This window comes from Mesocricetus auratus, unplaced genomic scaffold (assembly GCF_017639785.1).
Source record: "Mesocricetus auratus isolate SY011 unplaced genomic scaffold, BCM_Maur_2.0 Super-Scaffold_15014, whole genome shotgun sequence".
In the NCBI taxonomy this organism is placed as follows: domain Eukaryota; kingdom Metazoa; phylum Chordata; class Mammalia; order Rodentia; family Cricetidae; genus Mesocricetus; species Mesocricetus auratus.
Window position 1 is genome coordinate 8,593,048 of NW_024429186.1, and position 12,244 is coordinate 8,605,291.

Genomic DNA, 12,244 nt, shown 5'->3' on the forward strand with positions numbered 1-12,244 from the left:
TCCTGCAGCTACAATGTGTAGGGGGAGACAGGTAGGTAAGCTCCCAGCGCCCTCAGAGCTGCCTCAGAGCCAGCGGCACTCAAGTCCTCAGCACTGATTACTGTCACGTCAGAGCAAGCTTGGTGCCCTAGTATCACTTAGGAATCTGAAGATTACAGTAGTGCAGCAGGAGAACTAAAAAATGGGTTCCATGGAAACAAACATCCGTCAGCTGTCACGAAGAATTATTTACTTGTTGGGTATTTATAAACGACAACATTTAATGCTAAGTAAACACTGCTACATTTTCAAAAACTTTCAGTGCAGAAATGAGGGCTGACAGTCACAAATGGGTTGTCACCCTCACCCACACACCCTGTTGGAGGGAGCCAGGAAACAGCTGGCCCACTGCAAGCCATTTGGCCTGTAGTTTCTTACCTCAGAGCTGAAATCTATTTTTGGTCTAGACAAACCCAAGAGGCAAGAGCACGTGAAGTATAGCACTGGCCCTGCTCTGCATCTGTAGGAGCTCTTACATAACCCTCAGACCCTGTTCAGTCAACGAGCAAAGAGCCACACCAGCATGCCCCCTGAAGCCCACCCGCTAGTGAGGGAAGGCAAACAGACCTGGGATACAGTACCCCTGGCCCATCCAACCTGAGGTCAAGGACAGCACACACACGCACGCACGCACGCAGCAGGCACTTCCGTGTGTGACCTGCTTTCTGTGCCTTAGGCAGCTCTGCAGACAGAGGTGGCCTGCTCTGTCACTGTAGACATTGCCTCTGGCCATGGCCAACCAATGGAAGAGTGGTGCCAACCATTTGGGAGATGCACAATTTAAAAATAATAGTTAATGATTTAAAAGCTAGGTGAAATACATTTTAACTGAATATATCCCAGCTTATTACAGTATATAATCAAAAAATAAAAAGTGATTGTGACAGGGCACATTTCAACCTGAATAGGCCCCATCTTTGGTATTTGGTGCCCAGGTGACTCGTGATTGCCATGGAGGTCAACAAGAGTCTGGCAATGAATATGGTGACCTCTGCAGCCCTTTCCTTGGAATTCTGCGGATGAGGGGTTTCCATACATAGCCAACCAGGGCTCCAGGCTTCTAGTTCCTGGTGACAAAGCTGCTTTTACTGAATCTGTCATGTTAAGTTGCCTATCTGAAGTCTACAGCATTCCACAGCTCCTAACCCGGAGTCAACATTCATTCAAGGCCCTGATTTTCTGTGGTGTGGTCAGGAGGCCAGGGGAACCAGCCCTTAATGTCCACCAAGCCAAGGTGAGTGCACTTAGGTCTCCTCAACCAATGGGTCATATCTATCTTTCAACTGTAATCCCACTCAACCGTCAGAGAACTGGGCTCTGGTCAGTAGGGGTTCACTTCTGCAGCGTCAACCCTGGCCATGGAGTGGAGGCCAGGAAGGACCTGGGGCTCCACCACAGACAGGAACAGCTCTCTTGGTTAGTGGACCTGGCCCCGTGGTCACAGGCTCCTGCGTAACCTGGCCTGCTGGGTCCCTGGGTTAGCAGGATGCTTCACACTCCTAGAAGACTGTGTGAAACCAGCACAGGCCACCAGAAACTGAAAACTCTGTGCAACAGGGAAGGGCCTCAGCACAGGGCCAGACTGGGATGGGTCAGAGCCTGCCCTATACCAGTACCCAGGTCAAGACTGCCTCGCTTGGTTACTAGTCATCAGGACAGTGACCTCAACACTTGTTATAGGGATGGGTCTCTGCAGGACGGAGTGCGGGCACTGTGATATGGAGTGGGTGTGGTGAGGCTGGGTATGGTGGTACAGGCCTGTAATCACAGCACTTGGGAGGGGGAGGCAGGAGGATCAAGAGTTCAAGGTGACCTTCAGCCACGTAGCAAATCTCAGGCCAGCCAGGGTTACAGGAGACCCTGTATGAAGCCCATTCCCCCAAAGCAAGAGAATGTAAAATATGCCCTGAGTAAGGGTGAGTCCCACTGAGCTACACCCCAGCCTGTCACCAGCAGCCCAGGCTTTAGTGTAAAGACGGGGGTAGTCACACCACTAAACAGTGCGAGGCAGCGTCAAGGGGAAAGAGTCTCTCTCACGCTAAAGCACAGTGGTCCTGCAGCCCTTCTCCAGGCGGGCGGAGTCGCTTTACTTCATCATCCTGATTCCTCCGCTTGGGGATGGGCGAATCAAGATCAGCATACAGGAAGAACTGTGTGCCTGCTAGGGATGTGCAACACAGCCAGCATAGCACCTGTGTGCAGGCTTCACGAAACTCAAGCGAAGGGTATCTCCAGCAGAGAATCTGAACAATGTCCCCCAGTCCCAGGGACGAGGACAACTCTGGAACCTACGTTGCCAACATTGCTGGATATTTCATTTCAAAATTACACAACAGAATATTCCTGGTCTTGGTCTGGGTTGAGATTCTCATTTACAATAAATAAATACAGTGCTAATAGTATTAAGCCTTATTCTACCAGGATATACAATAAAACCAATACTGTGCCTTAAAAGCTAGCACAACCAATGGAGGAGTCCTTTTTCTGCCTGGTGGATGCTGCTGATGGGGACTATAATTGGTCGGGTGTTATACTATGCAAAATGTCCTGAAGGTCTGTTGGGCCCACATTGGCCTCCAGCCATGGGTTAAGGGAGGACGGCCCTGTCCCTGAATCCAACCACCTTCGGCCATAAACATCCGATAGTGCCTCAAGGACACAATGTGGGATAAGGTATGGAAGGTGGGGCCGGATGCCAGCTCATCTCTGCATCCACCTAGCCGTTCAGTCCCTCAGCCCCAAACAAAGTGACACACAGACCAGCAGGCGGACTGAGCTGCCCCTGAGAGCTGTGGGAAAGATGACCACAGAAAGAGAGTGGCCCGTTGTCCCAGCGCTCCACCAGACACTAGAGCAGTGACTCCTCCCCCCAAAGCAATTAAAGGATGCCTCTTTAGACGGGGCCCTATGAGTACCATCCCAGGTGCCTGGGTGTGCTCCCCTTACCTGTCTGAGCTTAAGGATCCATTATTTTTGTTTTTGTTTTGTTTTTTTTTTTTTTTTGGTTTTTCGAGACAGTGTTTCTCTGTGGCTTTGGAGGCTGTCCTGGAACTAGCTCTTGTAGACCAGGCTGTTCTCAAACTCACAGAGATTCGCCTGCCTCTGCCTCCCGAGTGCTGGGATTAAAGGCGTGCGCCACCAACGCCCGGCAAGGATCCATTATTTTATTATACACACTCTACATAAAAGACCAGAGAAAACCCGGAAAGAAAGCCCAGTTCTGTGGAAGTTCCACGAGAGAGGCCAGAGTACCTAGACTCAGTGAGATGGGTTTAGGAGGCTCAGTATCATGGGTATTGGCTTCAGACTTACTGTCCTGGGACCCTAGGTCCTGCTGGGTCATGGGCTTTGTCCCCTGGTTAGCCTTGACTACCCACTGACAGCCACACTGAGGGTGGTACGAGGGGGCTACACACCCTGATGGGAACAGGGAAAAGCAACACTCGTTACAGACATCTAAGGAAAGAGAGTGACAGGTGCAAGCGATGGAGGCTTCCCCGAGCTCATGCACTAAGAGAGCACCCGCCAGCTAAGGCCTCCGTCCAGTGACCCGCTGGGCCCTGAAGCCTGCCACAGGGTTTCCAGAAGGGTCTAAGCACTCCCCGGCTCATCCCTTCCAGGAGCTGCCCACCCAAAGCAGAGGCTGGTTTCAGAGGCACAGCCCCAGGGCAGAGGCACTGCTATAGAGCCACTAACTGACAGGGTACCCACATCCACAGGAGCCCCACACCAAGCAAGGGACTGGGAAAACAACTTTCTCCAAGTACAAAGAAGCGATGTTTTTTGTTAAAAAATCAAATGGTACGGTTTTCTTTAAACAAAACGGAAAATGCTGTTAGCCTCTATTAGGCTTTAGAGCTACGTAGCGCTAAGGAAGGGCCCCCTGTGCTGCTCTTGTGTGTGTGTGAGGGGGGCACTTTGACCTACAGGTTTGAACATTTCTCCTACTTGGCAGCACATAGCCAGCTCGATCTGCACCCAGAGTCAGGCAAGAAGGAAACTCCCTGGAACTCACCGGCCTGGAGGAGAGGCAACTAGGCAGGAGTCCCGTATCTCAGGGAACAAGGGCTGATGGGAGTGGGAGCACCACGGGCCCAGGAGGACTTGCTGGGCCAGCTCGCTCCCGCCTTGTCACTCCGTCAGGGACCTTTGGTTTACAGTCTCCGTGTGCAATTCCTGCCCGTAAGCATCCGGAGATGAGGTGACCAGTGAAGGACTCACTGGGGGACAATGCTTCCGGAGCAGCAACATGCACGGCTGAGCCACCTATTCCCCAGGCAAGTGTCACCTGCCTGCCTGCTCCCTTGTAGCTCCAGTTGCACTGGGCTCTAGGTGATGACAGCAGCTGTCCCCAAGCACAGAAGCCCAGCAGGGGTGAGGTGGGAAGAGCTCCTACAGAGGCTCACAGTGCCCTTGGCTCACTAGGCTGCCTAGGTGGCCGCAGAGCCAGCTGGAAGCCCAGCTACCTTCAGAGAGTTAACATTCACATTGCATTGAAACCTTTTCGCACTCAGAGAGAATCCCAGTGCCTCATTCAGACAGGCTCATACAGATGCCCAGTCAGCATTTCTTCTAGTCAGCTAACTGTGACACACAGTCAGTAGGGAGAGTGGCTTCCATGCTTATCTGTTTTATAGACATTAACAAGGCTCTTAATTTTACAGCGCTTAACAGCTTTTCTTTTTTGGTTCACTGAGATTCTTTTTTGTAAAACTTAGATGTGAAAATGACTATTGAAAATTATCTACATTTACAATGCATTCACACGTTTATTCAATGTCAATATACAGAGGACAGCCTCCAGAATGTCAAGTATGTGGTAAGTCTCTTTTGCTGTGACAGTGACAAGGAACAGCTAAAAACAAAGCCATGAGACAGAAACATGGTTCTTAGAATTAAGAAGTAACAATACTGATATTCAAGCTTCATTAGTTATTGCAACATTAGGAGCTCAGCTTCCTGGTATTTCACAGCAGGAGGGCTCTTCATGAAATTTGTTCAAGTTGTGAAGAGATCAGATGAAAATGTAAGAAAGGAAACACACATTTACCTTGACTCTCACTGAAGATAAATATCCATACAACTTTACACAACGTTACCTAATAACAATCTTTAAAACCCAAGTACACAGAAGGTAAAATGCAGGAATTGAACCAAGACACAAAGGTAACATAACAGTTGCAGCACGTATGGAAAACTCGGCCTCAATGGGACAGTTGCTCCATCAGAAGAGTGTGTTCTTACAATTGAACTTGGGATCTGAGTCTCAAGGTAACAGTTGAATACAAGTATTTTTCCACAGGAGCGCAGGCAATGCCACACTGATGTCTCCTCTCCCTGGGACACCACCTTGTTAACCTAAGCCAGCTTTGTGGTGGCGCAGCCCCAAGGCAGACAGCATGCTCTGGACAGAAACAGGGCCTGGTGGGTGTGGTGACCCGTCCATGCATCCCCAGCCTTAGAAACCAAAATCCAACCAGAGGCCTTCAACTCAGTATCAAACCTCGCAGAAGTGCATGGAGGCTCCGTGGGTGAGGGTTAGGGTTCAACGGTGGACACACGTGCCTCAGTGTGCAACTGGCCCTGAGCTGAGTGGCTTAAGGGCCCACGGACCCTTCGGCCACGACTGCCCACAGCATAGCCTGCATTCCAGCACCAGCCACGGGGAAAGTCACCTCTAAGCTCTGTTCTAGATTTCCCTCAAGTGTCAGATCACTGGTGGTGGCCCTGGGGGTTTCCACAACACTCTTTTCTGGCCCTACACGCCCAGTGTCTTGTTAACCCTCACACTTTGAGCTTGCTCAACAAAGGAAACACCTCCCTCCCGCCAGAGAGAAGACCTTGCACACAGGGAGGGACAAGCATGTGCTAAGGCAGACTCACTCATTTAGCACAGATGCAGTATGTTAAATTTGTAACATTCAGAATGTATCACAGGGTGTGGAAGGATGGGGAGAGACGGCTGTCAGACAACTACACCTTGGGTGTTTTAAGACAAACACCGGAGGGAGGGGACTGCTGGCCACCACCTGGGGTGGGATGTGTGTACACATCCACAGAGACTGAAGTTTTATAGCCCTTGTCACGCCTACTTTCAGAATGTCTCTGGGACACTTGTGGCTTCTTTCTCGCTCCACCTCTGGGCTTTTCTAGAAGCATCCTCTCTTCATCCTGACCTCCTGAACAACACACAAACGAAAAGCTCTTCACGCTGTGCAGGTTAATGAGGAGTCCAGTTTCTCTCTAGGACATCTGCTGTTAGAACAAGGCACAACTTCTAGGCCTCACAGGAGGACCAGTATGTGGCTCCCAAGTACAGTGCCTGACTGGCAGCTGGTGAGTCCCTTGGCTGAGCTCCTCACACCAGATGCACAGAAAGAGGAATGTGGGAATGGGTGTGGCTGATTGGCCATAGCTCCCGTGCAGCTGGCCCAAAAGGCTGCCTGCCTGTGGTGGGCAAGCAGGACGGACGAGAGGCTCTACCTGTGCTGTGGTGTCCTCGATGGGGCCCAGCAGGACTCTGGACAACACCACGTGGACTTGACCTCTGCCTCTAAGAGCCTCTTCTTGACAAAAGCTGTTTTATTCCAGGGGCTAGTTACCAGAGACATTCTTGCTCATGAAAATGCTCAACTGGGAAACGGGAGTTTTGATGAGGAAGCTCAAAGTTTGTTGAGAAAACTAAAAACATACTCCCCAAATGTCTCTGGGTGGCTACTGTGGAAGCAGGTGGTCCTGTGCCTCATTCTTTGGAGCTCAGGAACCACCATGACACAACCCCATTTTACCCCACCACCTCTGTCTGCAGAGCACGAGGAGGAAGGAGCCCGCCCTCCAGCGCCCTCTTCTGGAGCTGCCGCACCTTTAGTTCTGGTCTTGGAGAATACCTTGCACTCTGTCCTCCTGCCTGCAGAACTGCTCTGCTGGCTGTCAAAGAAAGGGGGCAGGAGTCAGTCAGGGGGGCAGAGTGGGCTGTGGGCAGCACTGCCCTGCATGCAGGGGCCAGCCTGGGCCAGGTCATGCAGCTAAGACAGCCCCTCTAGAGCTGACCCTGGGCTCTTACCAATCCCTGAGCCCGGCAGGGGAGCCCAGGAGATTAAAAGACACCGCAAGGGGCCCCTGAAAGTTTCCAGAATAGACATTAAGGATACTACCCTTAGCAGCAGAAATTGGAGGAGACTGTGACCAAACCCCAAATCACAAACTGTGACATTACCATGGGGACGGAGAACGAATTCACAGGCCTCTATCAGACAATACAGCTGAGGCCCGCTTCTCGTTTTCCTTTAAAGGAAAAGTCTCCTGTTCTGCTCTCCCCACCAGCAAGTGACTCTTAAGTCATCCTGTCAGCGCCCAGGAGATGGGGCTGCGAATACTACCAGGGCAGGAGACCTGTAAGTGCCCATTATCTGCTGGGTGCAAGAGGGCACATGTGACGGCTCCCCTGCCAGCCAAGACTGCTTCAGAACTGAGACATTACCACAGGGTTCACCATAAACACTACTTACCCATGACTGGCCATTCTATTTAGGCAAAACACAACATCCTGAATTTGGAAACTGCATACTCAATGCCTCAGAAGCATTTGAAAGTGAATTTCGGAAACTACACATGGAGTGTTCATTTCTAACCTTTCCACCTGGCAGCCCAATCTGACCTCTCCAGTCCAGAAGTCTACATGGTGGCAGTCTTTGCTACCCAGATCAGCTGACCCTAAGAACTGAGGAGTATATGGGGCATGAGCACCCTGGTGAAGAGCTGCTCCGGGGCATAAAATGCCTTGGCGCGCAGGGCGACACCCTGGAGGCTGCTGTATCTCATAGGCAGCACATTTCCGTGGCTGTCTGGCTGTCACATAAACAGAAGCCACATTCCAGGGGAAACAGGATAGGGATGGGGGCACGGGTCCAGCCATGAACAAGTTGGAGCATGGGAAGGGGCCTGGGACCTGGCCTGGCCTCTGGAGAGGGAAGCCAGGTAGCTGTCTCCTAGAGTCTTGACACCACGGAGACATAATGCCACAGTCACTATTCAATACAAATGATCATTACTGCTATAGTTAACTACAAAGGTGCACCAGACAGAAAAATAATCCTAAATGTTCTAAATAAATCAACAAATAAAATTCCTTATTTTGACACAAAATACCCAGCTCAAAGAACTAACTACCCTCCATTGTGGAAACCAGAGCTTGGGAGAAATTCCTTAAGCAGCTGAGCAGAAGGTAAGCAGTAAGAAGCAAACTGCAATCCCCACTGCTTTCCTGCCACAGGGGCAGGCCACACAGCACTGCTCCTGGAGGGACACAGGCCCCAGGGCCCCAAGGGAGGCACTCAGAGTAGATCTGAGTCCTGCACCAGTGTCTGTCTCCAAGAGCCCTCCTGGACTCACAGCTGCCATCCAAGAACACGAGGGGTGGGTATGCCCTATGCTTGCCCATGGGGGAACTGAAGCCCCACCAATGCCCTGTCAGAAGGTGTCTTGTAGCCTGGGTAACCTAGCAGTCCACACAAGCAGAACTGAGGAGCCTGCCCCTGACTTTCAGCCGCACCTTCCTGACCCCAAAACAACCCCCCCAACAAAACAGACAGAACCTCCTTTTCCCCATTGGGAAAACCCCAAGCCATGCACATCTAATACAGAGGTCATGGCTGATGTGGCAAGAGGCCCTTCTGAAAGCTGCGGCTGCTACCCTTGGCCACAGCACCCTAACCGTCCAGGCTCTGGGACATATGGAGAGTTTAGTGCACAAATGCAATCAGAGTTCTACAAACTGCTTCTTTGAAAAAAGATGTTTATTAAACAATTTTAATTGTCATAAAATGACTAAAATGGGTTTTAAAAATTAAGGCTCTTCTCTTTCTGTGGATTGCCAGACAATGTAAAAATAATATCAATCAACCCTGATGAACGCGTTGTTCCTAAGTCAGATTTCATAGATTCCTACACAATTTATGATTGAAGATAAAAAGTTGGACTATAAATGATAATTAGTGGCCATCTGTACTGAACATACACTGACCAGGTGTACAACAGTCTAGTTGAGCAGTATGCAAAAACATCCCAGTTAAAGCATAAATTTTGACTTTAGCATTTTAATGTCCTTACTTCTCCACAATGTCATGATTTATCTGTTAACTGGAATGCTAACTTTGGGACTCTATATATCCACAGGGATGACTGACTTGGCTGGCAATTAGTCTGATTATATATTTTAAATGCTCTAAGGTGGGTTATCAAATGATTCGGAATTACATGGCATGCAGTATCCAAAATTATGGCTCTGATGCATTTAGATTTACATTAACAAGTGTCATTCACATTCATTGTACATCCCACCCCTCCCACAAGAAAAAAAATCACTACCTAGTCAAGTTCTAGATCTGGTGCAGCATTAAGGATTAAAACTTACCACTTTACCAGGCCTTGCCCATGTGCAAATAAATCCCTCCTGACAAGCAGTGACTATACAGTCTTCAAGAAAAACCAAGACAGCCAGTCTTTCATGGGCTATCTTTTTACAGATCAGCGGCTCTAACAAGGGGACATCTTCCATCCGAGGACACAGGGATGTTCCCAGAGTTTTAGCAGGGTCCGTTTTGGCTTTAGTAACTAGATTCAATTTGTCACTGCTCTTGCTGGAAATGTGTCCCATACTATGATTTCGTTTATGGTCTTTTTCATGGTGTCTCTCCTTCCGGTCGTGCAGCGACAGAGTTGCAAACTTGCTGACCCCAGAGGCAATGGCCCCGTCCATGACGCTGCTTTTGCTACCAGCATTGGAGACTGCTGAATGTGGAAGGCTATTGGACCGTGGCAATGGAGGAGGTACAGAGTTCCCAGGTGTAGTGACACTGTTCCCATTGCTTCCGGCAGGCGGACTTGTGGCATTCATGACATTTGTATGTGTCCTTGCTCTTGAGAGGGGTTGGTGAGGGAAAAGGATGTCTTCTGTAAGGTCCCATAAACACAGTTGTGTATCCTGACCCACTGAACCAAACCGATAGGTAACACTTACAGGGCGGCTGTCTGTAGAGTTCCGTTTGGACAGCCTGGACTGTGTACTGTTTGCTCGATCTCTGCCAAAATGAAGAAGGTCCTGGAAGTCCTCGTCACTGCCACTAAATTCCATAGGGTCACTTTCTTCTACACTAGTGGTATAGGGGTCAAATGCTACAACACTGACCCAGGATTTGTGCCCATGGCCTCTAGCTATTACTCGGCAGTCTAGAAAGGACCAGACTGTTACCAAGTCGTCCTCCCCCCCTGTCACAATGTACTTGCCATCGGGGCTCCAGCACACACAAAGCAAGCCCCCAAAGTAGCTCTTCATTGTGCCGTGCAGCTCCACTGAGTCAAAGCTGAACACACGCAGAAACCCGTCCTGGCTCACACATGCTAAGAACTTGCCATCTGGGGAGAAAGCAAACTCGTTGAGGGCCCCCTCGCCCACCGTCCACTTAAGGAGAGGGTTCCTCGTGGATTTGCTCTTGCAAGTGTGCACGGCAAAGCTCTCTCCCTGCTTCAGAAGCTGGTAGTGGGGGGCCGTGGTGCCACAAGTGTGCTCCACATTATACAAGTACATGCTCCCACTTGAATGGGCTACTAGGAAAAGGCTTTCCGAACCAGGAACCCATTTGACACAGGTTACGCGTGACTTGTCTATTAGTCTCTGTGAAGACAAAGGAGAACAAGTTATCACAACGGAGAAGTTAAGGTCTACTTTTCCAGAAAAAAACTTGTCTGCGTCTTGGCAAGAAGGGACGAGTCCATTCAGGCCCTCCACATCTATCCTGTGTCAGCCAGGCCAACGAAGAGCATGGCCCATCCCGCCCCATTCTAGAGCTGCACCGGGGTGTCAGTCCCCTGACAAATATGTGCCGAGGGCTTCCTCTGTGCCAGGGCCCAGGTCCAGGGCACACTGGTGTGAGACAGCCCTTGGCCCTTACAGCACACAACTGAATGTTTCACTACAGCTGGAGGCTTCCTCTCTACGGGAACTCATAGGACAAGTGTCAATTCTTACAGTTTTCTTTGCCTTTGTCACTGCAGACCATGGGCTGACTATATGGCCCCTTTTTGTGGCTGATCCAGGGCAAGTAGTCACCTGCAGCCTGTGACCAGCAGAACACAGGCCCTGAAAACACACTTCTTGGGCAGGATTCAGCCCGGGACTCACTGTGTCTTCACTCACTCCAGACTGGCTTGTGAGTATCTTAACCACATCTCTCAGACTCGGGCATCTGTGCTCCGCCACTATCAATTTAGTCCACGATCACCTGTGGTTCACTGCCCTAGCTGCCTCTTCAACTGCATGTATAGTCTCATCTTTAAAATCAACCAACAGAAACCAGGCATGAACGCCACTCAGATGTAAGGAAGGGGTACCCTTCTCTGTGCAGACCCTGCTATAGGGCTCATCAGGGTACAGACCCTCTACAGGCTACAGAACTCACCACATGTCCCAATCCTGCCCCGAATCCCTTCCACCCGGTGCTCTCTGTTACTCCTATACTCGTTACTGGGACAGTCCCAGGGGCTTAAGCGCTACCATGTTACCTAGCTGACTGGGGTTCCCCAACAAGAATCTCAGGGCACACCGGTATGGACCTGAGCTACAGACCCCTGTGCAATTGCTTTGGCGACCATGTAACAGCAATACATGCTGTTTGTTTTGTAGACGACGACAGGAATGGAATGGTTTTTGACTTTTAAAAGGAGGACTGGAAGGTGGGATGCAGCACACATGAGGACCTGGGTTCGTAGACAGCACTAGCTACAACAACAACAGTAAAGAACAGGACAGAGAAGAAACTGTGAGCTCACTGCATGGAAACAAGACCTCAGAAGGAATGAACTGCCAACAAACTACTCCGACAGAGAAACCCAGCAGCCTGCTTGCCCACAGTACAGAGGCTGGCCCTTCCCATGCTGGGGCTTGCCCACAGTATAGAGGCTGGCCCTTCCCATGCTGGGGCTTGCCCACAGTATAGAGGCTGGCCCTTCCCATGCTGGGGTTTGAGCAGAGAGTGCGAGCTATCACTGTTTGCTGGCACAGAACAGCATGGCTGGCGTCCTAAGCCAGTAAGTACTGCCTATGGGAACAGTCACTGGTTTCATTCCCTGGCTCTCACTTCCTGCTTGGTGACCTGCCTGTCACCTAAACACCTCATACTGCTCTGCAGGATTCCCATTAGACCATTTC

At 50.3% G+C, this 12,244-nt stretch overlaps 1 protein-coding gene across 8 annotated transcripts in view; it reads right to left on the reverse strand.

The window, feature by feature from the left end:
- Wdr20 (WD repeat domain 20) overlaps positions 1 to 12,244 on the reverse strand; it is a 65,863-nt gene that overhangs the window by 1,281 nt on the left and 52,338 nt on the right. For 4 of the 8 annotated variants that reach the window (XM_013112183.3, XM_013112182.3, XM_040742456.1 and 1 more), the window contains 2 exons: positions 9,452 to 10,711; positions 4,789 to 6,966 (listed from right to left, as the gene is read on the reverse strand). The exons of 1 other annotated variant lie outside the window; for it this stretch is intronic. In XM_013112183.3, coding sequence (XP_012967637.1) covers positions 6,904 to 6,966; positions 9,452 to 10,711 — 1,323 coding nt within the window. In that variant the 3' untranslated portion in view covers positions 4,789 to 6,903. Of the gene's footprint in view, positions 1 to 4,788; positions 6,967 to 9,451; positions 10,712 to 12,244 lie in introns of those variants that run through there. 3 more of the 8 variants (XM_005068335.4, XM_005068333.4, XM_040742453.1) reach the window with 2 other exon arrangements.